Here is a 16,128-nt window from a genome sequence, read left to right on the forward strand (position 1 = left end):
GAGATCCTGAAAGCTTCCAGCCTAACTTTTTTTTGTTATGATTATTTTAGTTTAAAAGTATTCAGTTAAAAGGCACTGACAAACTGCAAGCAAAGCAATTTTATATCCTTTATTACCAAGAATAAATAGCACCCTTAATCTTTGGTCACCTCACAAAACCTGCATGAAACCATTTTTTTGGTTGACTTCAGACCATTTTTTCAAGGGTTTGGAGAATTGTAAGGCTGGGGGTTGGAATGATGTGCTTCCCACTCCCTTCCCCCATTTATTTGCTTTTCTGTAGTCTGCAAACCAGCAGGAAAGGATGCCAATATAAAATGTGCTCCCTGCATTTCTGACCCTTATTCTTCCTTGGGAATGAGGCAGAATATGGGTCCTGTCCTCAAGTAGAGGGAAGGAGAGAAAACTGTCTCCTTGGTGCAAATTACTGGCAGCAGAAGATGATAGGCAGGAGAAAGGGAGAAGCAGGACTCCCGCTGTCAGTTCTCTTTCCAAGGAGCCGTCTGTGGGAGGGAGGAATAACGCCAAAGAAGCTGTTCTCTGCTCCTATTCCACAGACCACTCCAGAGCTGCCACCAAACAGGTCCACTTCTCTACAGGCTTTACAGTGGGGGGCAGGGGCTGAAGAACCACTTTCCCTCCCCCTCCCCACATTTCTCTTGCCATCCTCCAAGACCTGGGAAACTGGGGATCGGCAGCCAGGTGTAGCAAGAGAAGGGAGAGATATTACTTTTGATGTAGAGAGCGCACCAAGTCTCCGGCTACCAAAAGCAGAACGATCTAGCTGCTCACATCCTTGAGTAGCCAACAGGAGCAACATATCCTCACCTTTAAACTTACCGAGAAACAAGGGGCCACAGGCAGTCCAGAGGGCAAGGTTGATTTTGGCAGAAGATGGAAAACACCACTTTAAAACGGAAACAGAAGACAAATGCAGGCTGCCATTGCAGAGTTTTGGATGTGATTAGGAGCCAACATCACCCTCTATCTCTTCTGGAAATGATTAGTAAGTCATCTTTCTGCTTCTGTAGCCCTCTGAAAGGATAGGTTGCTGAATTGTGCTGCCCCCCATGCTACCTGCCCCCTCCTCAAGTTATGCCATTGTATTAAGGGGGGAGGAATTGACTGAAGCCTTTGGTTTAACTGGCACTCCATCGATTGACTTCTAACACCCATGAAATGAAATATTTCTAGAATCAAAATGAATTGACACATCCAGGACATATTTCTATATTTCATGAGTGAATACGAGTCTTTCCGCTGTGTCTCTTTTGAAAGAACGGAAGATTGTTTTAATCAATTTGTTAGATAGGTAGGTAAACCTTTTTTATGGTTTTTGACCAACATGTGTGTACAGGTGTGTGTGTGTACATAAAATATACTTTAAAATGGCAATTAAATTAAAATGGTAATTAAACCAAGTTATATGAGAGGAAGAAAGGAAGGGGAGGGAAAATAATTTTAAAGGTATCAAAGAAATGCAGTTTTGTTGGACAATATGTCTCGTAGGAGTGAGGCAGAATTTGGCAACATTATGAGTGATAGCGCTTTTATGGTCTGCTAAAAGATAGGAGACATACCATTGGTCATCCCTCCCTGAGAATTCCTGTAGGAGCGGCTGGATTAATACCTCATGCAGATTCAAATAGAAATTATGAAACAAGACATGCTGAACATCATCTGTGGCATGGGAGTCACAGGGGCAAAGTTGTCTGGGGAAGGGAACTTTTTTGATATTTACCATCAATAACTGCTGAAGGGAATGTGTTGAATCTGGCCAGAGCAAATGCTCTGTGATGTGTTAGTATATGTGTAATATGCATGTCTAGGTCCCAATTCTGGAAGTTGCAGTTTTGATACATCTGGAGACTTCAGTAAAGACTGTGCTAGACATCATTTGTAGGATTCGTCTTTTAAACAGAACAGAACAGGCCTTCCCAACTTGATGTTCATGAAATGTTGGATTACAACTCCCATCATCATTGGCTGCCTTAAATGTGGACAAGATGATCATCTGAATAGTGAAACAGACTCATGGTACTGTACCTGCAGTGCTAATAATAGTTGAATAATACAATAATGCATTTCAGTTAAGTAACTTATATACTTGTTGATTCCAGAGACGATTCCGTCCTGACGGGATTTTTTTTCACATCTGCCCACCGAGCAGAAATTAAATACTCGGAGGTCTGCACCCACTACGAGGTTGAATAAAGCTGCACTGCGGAATTTTAACAGAGAAGATGTGGCTATTTAAAAATTAGACATCCCCAAATTTACAGAAACCGTTACGTAGCTCCTCTGTCCGAGGAGGTGGACGTTTTTAAAAAATGGACCAACGCAACAAATTGCTATCCTGGAAAGAATCAACGAGTTCTTGCGCCCTCCCTCTCGCGGAGCCCTTTCGAGCAGCACTATCGGCGAAAGGAGCCCGTAGGCGTCCCTCGCGCTCTCGCTTTCTTTGTCCCGCGTGGCGTGCCGTAGCACTCGGTCTTCCGGCAAGATGGCGGCGGCCGTGGGCAGCGGCTGCGAGGCTCCGGTGCGTCTCCGCCTGCTCTTCGATTACCCGCCGCCGGTGACTCCGGCCTGCGGACTCTGCTGGCTGTTGGTGGAGCCCAACCAAGTGCGCCTCGTCACTGACCTGATCAGCCTCATTCGGGAGAAGTTCGGCTTTAGCCGCCGCGCCAAGCTCAACCTCTTCCTCGACGGGGCGCTCCTGCCGCCCACCGAGAGCGCGCGGCTGGTGCGGGACAACGATTCCCTTCGGTGGGAGCCTTGCAGCGGGAAAGAGGGCCGGGGCCCCTTGGGCACTGCACACGCCTGGGCTGCGTGGTGGGGAAAACGGGGGCTCTCCTGAGCGACTGCCTGCTTTGGAAGGCTTTCACAGAGATTTGGCTGTTTTGTTTGTGTGTTGGCAAATTTACTTCCGTATATTTCTTTTTGAGTGTTAGCTTGAACCTGTTCAGATTTAGGCAGGAAGGTACCCTCCAAGTATTTTGAATTATATCTTCCATTAGATTCACCCACAGTGAATGGGAGTTGTAATCCTAAACAGCTGGATGGGGAAGGCTGGTGTAAGCCAAGTGCATTATAGTTACACCAGCCTTCCCCATCCAGCTGTTTAGGATTACAGTGTCCATGTTAAATTTAGTAGGTCTAATGTGGAAATTAGCACCCATAAAACCACTCTATCATCTAGAGTAGGTGTCCCCAAACTGTTGAAATTAAAAAAAATGAAAAACCCTTACCAGGCTTGTATTAGCAAGGCTTGATCACAGGCAAAACTTACTCTGAGTTTTGGTCTCTGCTTTGCCTGTGCAAGCTCACGAAATTTGAGAACTCTGATATATAAATTAAAATGTAATGTGGTAAAAAGTACCCCCCCACACACATACCATACCTATGAGAGCCCCACCCCACTCCCCAATACATGTGAACTGCTTAAAGTGCCTTTGTAAGAAAACATTCACAGCAAGCTGAATTGACCCTGAATGGCAATGGGGAGGAAGCTGGCAGGAATCAGTGGCCCAGTAAACCCAATGGTTTCTATTCACTGATCATATCTCAAAGATAGTACAGCTGCCATGCTGACCTACTAGGGAGGGATAAACAACAATAAGGTCATGTGGATGGGTTTTGCTAAAACATTCCAATGTCCTGCTGTGATTTCTGCTGTGTCTGCCTTTTTCCTTGTCTTTGCAATGTAGTAGGCCAAAGGTATATAAGCTCTGGTTCTGCTTTTGCTCAAGGCTGTTCAGCAAAGTGCCAAAGCTTTGCTGAGAGCCCAGTATATACTGTTTTATTGTTTGCATGCTAATTCAATTCTGTTGTATCTTCAAAGTCATTTGGTTGCTTTAGGTGAGCCAGGTTTTGGCCACAACAGTAACTATTACAAGTTAGTCATGTACTTATTTCTTGCCCAAACTCAGCCTTAATGATATTCATTTTATTTATGGAGAGTGTCACACAACTTCATTTATCCTATTATGGGGTGATGGTAGTGCAGTTTGAGAAATTATTATTTGTTCTTCCAGGCTCAGTCCTATATACAGTTATGCGACATAAGCCCTAAATATAAAGAAGGCTTCACACTGTGATTTTTTTTTTGGTTTAATGTGATATATGAGTCCAGACAACTGTGGCATACTTAAACCATGATTCAGTAAATCATGGCTTAGTGTGATAATGATCCCACTCGTGTGACCTACTTTCAAGTATACACATATAAGGCTATTACTCTTAAGGCATGAAGAGTGAAAACAGAATATCATATTGAGATGAAGAAGAGTTCCTAAGCTGTGTCTTTGTTGGATTGAAGGCCAGCTGGATGTGTTTCACTTTTTAGCATGATACTGTATAAAATGTGCTGCAGCATTAACATTTTCTTTTGTTTGTGGATTTGATAGAGTCAAACTGGAAGAAGTTGTTGGAGAAAACAGTCACGACACAGTCACCAATGGTTTCAGCAGCCTGTCAAAAAAAGAAAGAAAGCGAATCTGGCAGAAACTGGAAGTAAAGGATTCTGAAAGTGAAGATGAAGAGCCCAACAAAAGAAAGAAGGGTAAATGGAACTTTGAGCACCAGGAGGAAAAATCTGAAAATATTCAAGATTCTGTGACACTGGGGAAAAAGAAAAAAATGGCACCTGAAAGGACTCATATGATGGACACTAAGAGTGATGATGATACTTCTCATTCCAAGAAGCTTAGGAAAAAAATGGAGCAGGAGAAAGAGCAGGATGCAAAGAAAAAGAAGAAAGCAGGTACATTTTCATCAAAGAGTACCCCCCAAAAGGCCAAGAAAAGTCTCAGCGAGAAAAGCACAAAGGGAAACATAGCAGCACAACCCAACACAAAGAAAGGTGGTTTCTCCAGTGAATCCTCTACATCGTCATCTAATAGTGACCATAGTACACCAGGCACAAAACAAATCAGCACACTGGCATCTAAAGGGGCATCACAGCACATAAATAAACCACGGCTGGCTTCTTCTCTAAAATCTGTTTCTGCTGGGAAACGTAAAGACAAAATTTCTCTTAAAACAGGAGAAACTAAAAAGGCCCAGAATCAGTCCTTCAGCTCAGATTCAGATTCTAGTTCGGAGGAAGAAGAGCAGCAGAGCAATAACCTGAGAAATAGGCTACCATATAAGAGCCAAGGAACGGAGACAGGCCACTCTTCAAAGACTGGACCTAAAAGCTCCTCATCAGAATCTGATAGTTCTGAATCGGAGACTTGTGCTTTAAAGAAACCGAAGGCGAGTGCCACAGCCAGTCCGTCTGTGGGAGGGAATTGTGACAAGCAGCTGTCAGCTATCTCTTGTGGACTGGCTGCAAGCTCGAGGGAAAACAGAAGGGGTCGTGGAAGAGGAGAAACTCCCTTTTGGAGAGGACCGAGAGTTCGTGGATGCCGTGGGATGCCCAGGGGTCGAGGAAGAGGAGAAAGCATTCATTTCTTCTATAATTACAGTGGTGAACACCAGAAACAGAAACAGTTAAATGAAGCAGCTACAAATAGCTCAGTGATTACTCAGGTGGGTATAACAGTAACATCTAGTTGGTGATGTAACATTGTTAGAAAAATTGGAGCCATTACATACCTGTCATCAGGTATGTAACTGCAAATGGTGGTAGTCTGGTTCATAAATTATCTGCAAAAATTGAGTATCAGCTGAATGCTCTGTTTCTGACATGGTCTAGAAGCTGAGAAGCATGGTATGAGGCTGCTGGGTTTTTATTTTGTTCGATTTGGCATTTAATTTGTCTAAGAATGTTTCCTTGCTGCATTATTTTCCTGCTATCTTTTTTCCTTTATGTTTCATATGGTAAATGCTAGTAAGGTGGCCTTGCTAACTATTTTGTGATGTAGGCCAGTGCGCCTGCTACTATGTAATTAGTAGGCTTTTGTCAACACCTTCTCTTTTCCTCTAGCCCTGGGCTAGGGAGGAAATCCAGAACTTTAAAATAATTACCTGCCTGGAAGAAGTTGCACCAGCTAGAATCATCCTGTCCCCAAGGAGAGTTTGCTGTCCTACTTAGACAGAAATAGATAGAACTCCCAAGTGTTGGATGTGGTAAGAAGAAATCTCTTGAATTTGTTAGAAACCCATTTTCAAATCTCTGCTCCACACTGCAAGAAAGAATATTTTTATGACAAGTTGAAATAAGGGAACTGGTGAGGGCAGAGAAAAAAAATACTCCAATATAGGATCACTACCACTTTCAGTACTTCAGATCAGGGTTTCTCAGATTTTTTTCCTCCAGCCATGGACCACTAAATAAACATTAGGAATATGCAGAGACCACCCAATTAAACAAGCCCTCTACACATACATTTGCATCTTTAAGAACATGAGAGTTTACATTTTTCAGCAAATGTATGATTGTTATAGTTGCATGTTTGTGCAGCCTGGTGCCAGCACTACATGGCATGGGACCAGGCTACCTGAAGGACCATCCCATCCCCATAACATCGACCCGCCCCACCCGGTCAAGCAGAGAGGGCATGCTATGGACCCCATCAGCAAAGGAATTTCATCTAGCGGGGTCCAGGAGGTGGGCCTTCTGTGCAGTGGCGACTGCCCTTTGGAATATCTTGCCCCCAGAGTTGAGACGGGTTTCCTCACTCCCGGCCTTCCGGAAGAAATTGAAGACCTGGTTCTGCCGCCTTGCTTGGGATGGGGAGGGTAACAGTTCCACCTGGGGGTGGTTGGCGCCATAGCACCCCTTATTAATTTTGATTTTATCTCATCTTGGATTTTATGCTTATTATCTTATTTATGCTTTTAGACTGTAATTTAGGTTTTTATATTTTTATTATTTTTTTTATTGTAAAATGCCCAGAGTCCCCCATTGGGGGAGATGGGCAGTGATACAAATTTAAATCAATCAATCAATCAATCTTCCTGTCCCCTCCATTTTAAGAGGCCTTGTAAACTTTTTGTACCAAAAAACTACTTGAGTGGGCACTGAGCAGTAAGTTGTCTGGTAGCTGGCTCTGTGCACATGGGGAGCTGGAGCTGGGGCAGGGTTCATGCGGTGGCTTTGGTAGACCACACTCTGGAGAATTACTGCTTCAGAAGGTTGGGGGAAAAATAGACAGGCAGATCTATTCCTCCTCCCAGCCTTCTAAACAATAATTCCCAAAGCATGATCTGTGTGGAGATCCACGAGGCTAGAAAGATTTTAATTAAAACAGATATGGCCCTAGCTATCTCTGTCAGGCTTAAGTTTTCATAGATAAAATACTCTTGTGAGTGGCCAGTGCCATTACTGTCAAGGCAGCTAATGTTTTAAAGTAGACGTTAATTGGGCAACTTTGCTACAACTTCTTAGTAATGATTTTTGCACTGATGATATTTTTAATTATTGTTTTGTAGAATCCTGTGGAAGTTCCAAAAAAGGACTATAGCACGCTACCTCTCTTAGCTGCTCCTCCACAAGTAGGCGAAAAAATTGCCTTCAAGGTATTCTTCTTTTAGCTGTATAATATGCAGCAGGGAGTGAAATGCAGATATTAACTGTGAGGCAGGTTGAGTAGCATATTCTGTTCAGTGGGGTAGGTTTGTTGAAGCATGATTTATTAATTCAGAATTGGTTGGTTTGCACAAGACACTAAATCAGAAGCAGTGGTTTACAAAACACAGTGATACAAACAAGCCTCATGATGGTTTAGCATTTATATGTGAGCCTGGTGTATTTTCCCTGCAGGTCCAAACTTTGATTAAAAAGGTGGTTCCTCTGTAAGATGGTGGAAGCTTCCTTGTAAGAAAATTTAAAAGAGAATGGACAGGTGGAAATGCTATTCCCATGTGTAAAACGGTATACAGTATCCTTAATAAAAGCTAGCATAATTTGAGAATTAGGATCCATCTTATCCAGAAGCCACTCAACCACCTAACTACTTTGACTGATCTTGAAAAGCTAAACAGGATTGGACCTGATTATTTCTTGGATGAGAGGTCACCAGGAAATCTCATGACTATAGCTTAGATTGGGAAGTCAGAAAAAAAAAACATCCTGGAAGAAGACAGTGGCAAACCACCTCTCTGTTGTTGCCGAGAAAACAACACGGACATACCCATGGAGTCAACAGGAGTTGAGGTCGCCCCCGGAGGTTTTAATTTAACTACTTATTCTGCCAGTACCTGGATCAGGTGAAGTTCTCCTCCCGCCTCTTTGCTGAAGAATTAATTGGTTCACAAGCTGGTCCCTTCTCTGCAAGATTTATATACCTTTTTCTCCCATATGTGCTTTCCTGGGACATCTTACCTGCCTTGCTACAGTGACACGTACCTAACAACTCAGAGCATCCTTTACTGTCGCTAATTGGCTCAGGCTGCTTAGAGCTGTGATTCTACAGGTTCCTCTACCTCTCCTGAAGGGGCATTAATCTACTTGTAATGTTAGCCGAGCTTTTTAGATGGGGTATGGTTTAAATAATAATAACTATTATTGTGTACTGAATATTATCAGAAATAGTTGGCTTTAAGAGCTTTCATTACTGATTTCTAGTTTCTATGCTAGCTTTAGTTGGATTTGGTCTGGTGGTTAAGGTGCTGGGCTAGAAACCAGGAGACTGTGAGTTCTAGTCCCGCCTTGAGCATGAAAGCTGGCTGGGTGACCTTGGGCCAGTCACACTCTCCCAGCCCAACTCACCTCACAGGGTTGTTGTTGTGGGAAAAATAGGAGGAGGAAGGAGTATTAGGTATGTTCACCGCCTTGAGTTATTTATAAAAATAATAAAGGCAGGATAAAAATTAAATTAAATAATACAGTTTGTGGAGGCCACAAGTATGTCCGTAGCTTAATATTTTGGTTTTTTTTTAACAGCTTTTGGAATTAACTGAAAATTATACACCTGAAGTATCAGATTACAAGGTATTGCCATCAACTTCTCAACATAATTTGATGCTTCATTTCTATTTATTAAATATTCTGCTTTATTTTGCAAGACAGCCGTGTTAGTCTATGGTAGCAAAAAATCAGAAGGAGCATCTTTTCTGACTAAGAAATTGAAACTGATTATGCATTAAAAGGCATAATCTTTCATGAGTTGCAATTACAAGCTTGTAATTCAGATTTCATCTTGTAATCTGTCTCACATGTTCCCTGCAGCTGCATAGCCTTCCCCCACTTCCCCATTGCCTCTCCCCAGTTTAAATCCTACATCATTCTAGCACCTCTGTGCATCTGATGAAGTGAGCACCATCTCGTGAAAGCTTATGCCTTTTAATAAAATTGTTCTTTTGAAAAGACACTACTAGACTCCTCCTAATTTTATTTTTTGCTTTATAATCAGTGTTTATTTTAATACTGAATTAAGCAAGTGAGATGCTGGTTGGGTTTTTTTCCAATTTGAATCTAATTCTTTGACCAAGCTACTTCTTGGTATCTGCTCTCCTTGTCTTCTCCAGTGATAAGAATGCTAGTCTAGTTTATGGATGGTTGAAAGGATTTTTGAGGTAATGTATACAAAATTCTTTAGGAGCATGGAGTCCTGTATGAATTATGTTGTTATTGTTTTATTGCTTGGGAATTTATCTTTCTCACTCTATTCCTTGACGGAAAAAGTGATTCCATTGCAAAAAAGATGAACCAGAGCAATTGAGATCCAAACCAAAGTTTCTTTATTGAAATGCCCTAGAACAGTGATCATTGGGCTCCCAGCCAACCAGTCCGAAAGAACCAGAGACAGATTTGCAAAGGATTATATAGAAAAAGATATATGGTCAAATCATGAATAATTCATGATATTTGCATAGGCAAGAAAAGCCCCCAACTCTGTATCAACAAAGAGAGCCAGTTTGGTGTAGTGGTTAAGCCACCCGGCTAGAAACTGGGAGACTGTGAATTCTAGCCCCGCCTTGGGCACAAAGCCAGCTGGGTGACCTTGGGCCAGTCACACACACACAGCCCTGGGAAGGAGGGAAGGGCAAACCAATGCTGAAAAATCTTGCCAAGAAAACTTCAGGGACTTCTCCAGGCAGTTGCCAGGAGTCAACATTGACTTGAAGGGACACACACACACTAAATCAACAATAAAGCCCTTTGCCTGACATGCTTATGCCGTGTTACTTGAAGGGACACACACTAAATCAACAATAAAGTAATCACCCAAATCCAGACCTTGCTGTCACCCCTGATCTACATTCCTTCATTATTGTATTATAAGATGAGCCTTTTTGCACTGCCCTTTGCCTGACATGCTTATGCTATGTTACCTGGCTTCTATTCCCTTCCCCAGGGTCACTCCAAACTAAACTACAATGGCAAAGTGTACCTTGAGTCCTCATCGCTTCCTTGATGTTTACATAGTTTCTCTTGCTCGCACAGGAATGTGATTTTAAACAGAAAAATCAATTCTTAACTAGGAAAGTCTACCTTTAAAGATGTCTTTTCCACTTTCAAACACCACAGTCTATAGTTCTGAAGGGATAATGGTTGACTATCATATGAATGTGTTCTCTCTCTCTTTGGAAACATTTATGGTTGTCAGGAATTTCAGAATTACTAGTTAAGGTGTTCACTATTCAAGTTCTCATTGTTAGTATTGTATGAAATGCTAGGGACCATGAAGAAGAGAGGTAATGCATCCCTCCTATTGAAGAGCAAACCACACAAAACCTAGTAGCAGAGAGGATGAATTGCTGTTATTTAAAGAGCTTCCACGCAGAATAAAAATCCATATCGCTCTTATTGTTGCAGCCACATACTGGGGATTTGTTGTTTATAACAATACTAATAATGCAACATTTTATGATACAATAAAATACGTAGCACATGTTAGTGTTTTACTGAATGCCCGTACAAATGCCATTATTTAATTCTTTCCCATCAATTTAAGGAAGGAAAAATTGTCAGCTGGAATCCTGCTAATAAGCAGCTAGAACTTGAAATCCTTTCTTTTTCATCAGGTGAGTACTGTGCAACTTCCTAATGTTTTGCTCTTGTGAAGCAGGATGACAAGTTATCACCATTTATAATGGGGTTTTGCAAAACTAGTAGTCCGGCTTGAAGGGAAAGTTAAACTATCACGGGAGAAATCTCAACTTGGGTGAGCAGAATTTCTTTTTCTCTTGCAGGGCTCTGCTTACATCCCTAAATCTGCTCCAGAGGGAGGGTGTCAGGAGCAGATGTTGAGGTCCTGCCGGGGAGGCAGCTGAATGGGAGGGCAGGGAGGAATGTCCCTTCTCTGTTCTGCTGATTGAATCTGTTCCATCCGTGGAATCGATTAATTCTATACCATCTGTTGACAAGTCCTGCAATTTCCAGTGGCATTGCAAACACCCAGAATCTAATTTTCATTTTGTTGTGGGCTTTTTTTAGTAGTAAAAGAGCCAGGGAAATTCGATCTGGTTTATCAGGCTGAAGATGGAGCTGAGACAATCGAATATGCAGTATCTCAGGACAGAAAGGTACGGTAGTGCTTTCTTGAAATTGATGGGCCATCTAAGGCTTCCTTAAATCCTTCAGACATTTTAAAATAAATCTTCCTATGTTCCTGTCCTGGATCAAGTCTTACCACAACTACAGTGCCTGTGCATGGACTAATTCTTTACTTGTGCAAGTGAAATTGCATCGCACAGAGAGAGCAACCTAGAGAAAGGGGGAAACATTTCTCAGTTCAAGAGCATTTATCTTGGGCAGACCTTTTGGAGGTCACATGTCAGCAACAATTGGGGCTGCTACTGGTATCAGTGGGGCAGTTCCAAACTGGGTCTGGCCCAAGCCAACTCCTTTCATCCCTTCATTTACACACATTTGCCATCGTTCCTCAGTTCTCTCTCCCTTGCCTCCCTTAAGTTCATTTTCCCCTTCTCTCTCTCTGTTCTCCATTTATTGTCTTTCTGTTATTTCCTTGTTCTGTTTTCCTTTCCCTCCCAACTGCCTACACTTCCAGGCAACAATTCTACTTTTAAAAAGTCACAAGGTAATTTTTTTTTACTGTCTCAGAGATTATTGGATAAAGGAAGTGACCAGATACATCCCCACGCCTCACCCTAAACCAGCTTTGTTAAATGCAGTTCAACAACCGATAAAACAAGCTCAGTACGATAGATGAGGGGTCGTGGCACAACTCAACCTCATGCCATCCAGTGGTGCCACCGGAAGGACTGCAGCTTAAATTTTTAGCCTTTGGGAAGGGGTTATATGTGCTTTGATAAATGCTTCTCCATAAAGAAATGCTTACATTGTATTGCAGTGGTTTAATGCCATTCAGATGATGTCTGCTTGCTGTATCAAATTTCAATTTTTCATCTATGTTTTCTCTTTTAGATAACTGAAAGTTGGGATGCGCTAATTGAGCCCAGACTAATAATTGACCCTCCCAATAATGAATCTGGTGCTAAAAAGGGAATCCCTTCAGATGTGAATTTGCCTGGCCCTCAGATGTGAATATGACTGAGCAGTGTGTAAATATTTTTGAAGGATTTTCCTTCAGTTTCTAAAGACAGTATATACATATCCTTTTTTAAAATAAAATATTATAAAATGAAAATGATGCTGAGGGAGTGTAATTTATTAACGCCTGGTATGATGTTTCGTGCAAACTTTCTGCAGTCATGGACCACTAAATAAATGCTTGGAAAATGCAGAGACCAACAGAGTCTATTCTGGAGACTTGGTCTGGACAGGACATGCTGCACAAACCAGCCAAACCAGACGGTAGATGCCATTTTAGTTGCGCAGTACCCTTGTTTATAGTGTTAGATTAGAAGTCACTGTTTTTAATTTGCAGTAGATCCAACACAAAGAAAGAATTGTGTGTTTGTATGTGTGCATGTATGGGGACACTATGGATGTGGCCTGGAAGGCAAGGGGGCTGCAGCCCGAAAGTTTGGGAATCACTATACAGACATTTTACCAATACTGTGGTCTCTTAATGAGAGCTAGAGCCTGCCCACTGCTGGCATGAAGCCCCCAGTGTTATTTTCAAGAGTAGTCTATGGATCAACTCCTGTCTTTGTTAAATGGCTATAATACACAACCCAAAATATAAGTTTATATACAGTTCTGCTGAAATGTTATTAGAGCAGTAGCCAACAAATAATCATGGATTATTCTCAAATACTTTATTTATTTGTCAAATTTATATGGCCGCCCATCTCTCACAAGTGACTCTGGGCAGTACACAATAAAACATACTATTAAAACATACTACAAAACCGCTTAAAAACAATTAAAACCGTAAACATAGATAAAAACAAAACCACAAGTGAGAGAATATCACACGTAATTGTCATGTTCATCGTTCCAATGGTCTGGGTACATCCTAACGTTTCACATGTCAATTTCCTGATCCGTGTCTGTCATTTGCTGGGAGGAGAATTTCAGCCGTGCCGGGCTGTAATCTCCTTACTGTTACTGAGGAATGTATGTTTGGGTTATTGCATGTGTTCAAGGTTACTTTCCCAGGCCGATGTGTAACGGTTACCAGCACCTGGGAGGGGGTGGTTGCTATGGTGGGGTGAGGGGCGGGATCGGGTTTGAAGCGAGGGTTTTTAGTTTGTATTTGGCGCGCTTTTGATCATTCTCAGCTTTCTTTGTATTTGCACACTATTCTTTCAATAAATCAGTTTTCATTAAGAACCTGCTTGTGAGGCTGAGTATGTCAGAATAGGCAATCATTACATAAAGCTGAGAATCTTAAAACTCTTACATCCTTCCAGTGTTACTGTGAGGAAATAAAGTTAGTGATGGCTGAACCTACTTCCCGCTCTGGAGAGAGTGGGGATTCCAGCGTGGGGGAAACGGATTCCATGGGACAAAGAAGGGAAAGGACCCTCACTCCGGAATCAGAGGAACTGTCGGAGACCTCGGACGCCAGCTCAGCTACTGCGAAAATGGTAAAGTCCAAGGTGGTCAGGAAGGCAGAGGGAACCCTGTCCGGAACGCCCCCAGCACCTGTGAAGCCAAGGTATCCGCTGTCCCCAAGTGTGGCCATAATGGAGAAGAGTGGGTCGGACGTCTCCGAGGCCACTGAGAAATCACAGAGGTTGGAAGCCAGGGTAAAGTCTTTAGAAGACATGATGGTGAGGATGTCATTTGCGAGGGGCAGCCAGGACAGAGGAAGAAGGGAATATCATTACAGACGGTCGTCCCCATCTGTTTCTCCCTCCCCCCCCCTGAGTGTGAGGAGGAAAGACCGGAGGAGGTACTGGGGGGGATCGCCACCGCGCAGTCCCCGGCGGGCGTCTCCATCGCCCCCGCGGCGGGCTGAGGACGGAGGGAGGGGACGAAGCAGAGATTGGAAGAGAAGTCCCAAAGTCGGGGTTGTGAATTCCCCCCCCCCTCAAGAGGAAAGGTCTCCAGAGCCCAGGAGGAGGGCTGGGTGGAAGGAAAGGAAGAGCAGCCCACAAAGGGCCAGGTATAGGGAATTCACTGTCAAGTTTGATGGGGATCCCACGAAGCTGTCATTCTTCCTGACTAATGCAAAAAGCTATATGGAGGAGTTTGGGAGGCTGTTTCCTTCGGAAAGGGCAAAGATAAACGCTGTAGCTACTCAACTGGAGGGGAGGGCAGCTGATTGGTTTGTCCAATTAACCGAGATGGACGCCATGGAGTTGGATGATTTCAGAGACTTTCTGTGGGCGCTAAAAATGCATTTTGCTGACCCGTTAGCAAAGGAGAAAGCTAAGGTGGCTCTGAGGGAACTGATCCAAGGATCAAAGTCCGTGGCCGATTATGCCCTAGAATTCCAAGCCCTAGCGGCAAAGGTTGACGATTGGTCGCCAACTACTCTAATAGAAATGTTCACAGACGGACTGAGACCCGAGTTACTGAGATGGGCGTTAGGAAGGGCAGATCCGATCACCCTATATGACTGGATTCAATTAGCGGGGAATGTCGAGCAAGCCCAGGCTAAGTTCGCACAAAGCAGGAAGGGCCCCAAGCAACGGCCATGATGAGGACGGCCAAGCCACCGGGCACCACTGGCAGAGCAGGACGTACGGCCTGGCAGGAGGAGGAGGAGAGCCATTTTGCAAAAGGGCAATGCCTCCAATGTGGGAAGGAGGGGCACCGAGCAGCGGCGTGCCTGCAGAGGAAGACCGAGGAGTGTCCGGCAAAGCCGTCAGGGAAATCCCCCTCCATGCCCAGAAAGGTGAAGGCAGCGATGGCTGAAACCGAGGCTGAGAACGCCCCTTTCTATGGGGACGAAGGGGAGCTCGAGCTGTCTCAGCCGGCGGGAAACGCCAGCCACCTGCTCTAAGAGGCGCTGCTGGGCAGGTGGTAGAGGAAGGGCACGACCACGCTTCGGTGAGTGGAAACTTCCCTACCCTGACAGTGAAGGTGAAATTGGGGTCCCGTACACGAACTGTTGAAGTGTGGGCAATGGTCGATTCGGGGTGCTTGTGGTGTTTAATGCACCCTGACGTGGTGGCTGCGTTAGAGCAGGATGCCTCTTCTGCCCGACTTAATGGGATGGGCTGATGTAATCAGGGAGACGGTCCCTCTGATAACCTGGGCCCATGCCACATAGGGCTTTAAAGGTCAAAAACAGCACCTTGAATTGCACCCGGAAGCAAACTGGGAACCAATGCAGCTCACAAAGCAGAAATGTAATGTGGGTCCTCTTAGGGGCACACATAACTGCCTGTGCTGCTGCAATTGGCACCAGCTGAAGCTTCCAGGTACTCTTCAAGGGCAGCCCCATGTAAGCACATCACAATAGTCCATAAGGGAGGTGACTAGGGCATGAGCAGAGCTTCACAATCCAGGAACAGGTGCAACTGGCACAGAACATGAAGTTGTGCAAAGGACCTCCTGGCGATGACTGGCACCTACTCCTTGAGTAGAAGTCGTGAGTCCAGAAGGCCCCCAGATTGCCAACTGGGTCTGTCTGGGGCAGTGCCACCCCATTCAGTACCAAAGATGGTAAAGTCCCAGATCCTGAAGGCCCTAAAACCAAAACCACTTAGTCTTGCCAGGATTCAGTTGAAGCCTGTGTTCCCCATCCAGACCCCTACAGCTTCCAAGCACTGGGACGGGATATCCATGGCACTGCTTAATTCACCAGGGGCAGAAAGATATAATTGAGTATCATCAGCATACTACACTTGAAGAAAAAAGTAGCATGAACACTGAACTGCTATGCCATACGATTTAAAAAAAAAATCAGTATACTG

General features: G+C 43.8%; 1 protein-coding gene across 1 annotated transcript; it reads left to right on the forward strand.

Annotated features, from left to right (window-relative positions):
• Positions 1-2,485: 2,485 nt before the first annotated feature.
• COIL (coilin) lies at positions 2,486-12,503 on the forward strand. Its single transcript, XM_063293583.1, has 7 exons — positions 2,486-2,766; positions 4,407-5,532; positions 7,378-7,464; positions 8,831-8,878; positions 10,845-10,914; positions 11,327-11,415; positions 12,278-12,503. The coding sequence occupies exons 1-7, from the start codon at positions 2,504-2,506 to the stop codon at positions 12,395-12,397; spliced, it is 1,803 nt and encodes a 600-aa protein (XP_063149653.1). The 5' UTR covers positions 2,486-2,503; the 3' UTR covers positions 12,398-12,503.
• Positions 12,504-16,128: the final 3,625 nt, after the last annotated feature.

Source organism: Candoia aspera, chromosome 2 (assembly GCF_035149785.1).
Source record: "Candoia aspera isolate rCanAsp1 chromosome 2, rCanAsp1.hap2, whole genome shotgun sequence".
Lineage (NCBI taxonomy): Eukaryota > Metazoa > Chordata > Lepidosauria > Squamata > Boidae > Candoia > Candoia aspera.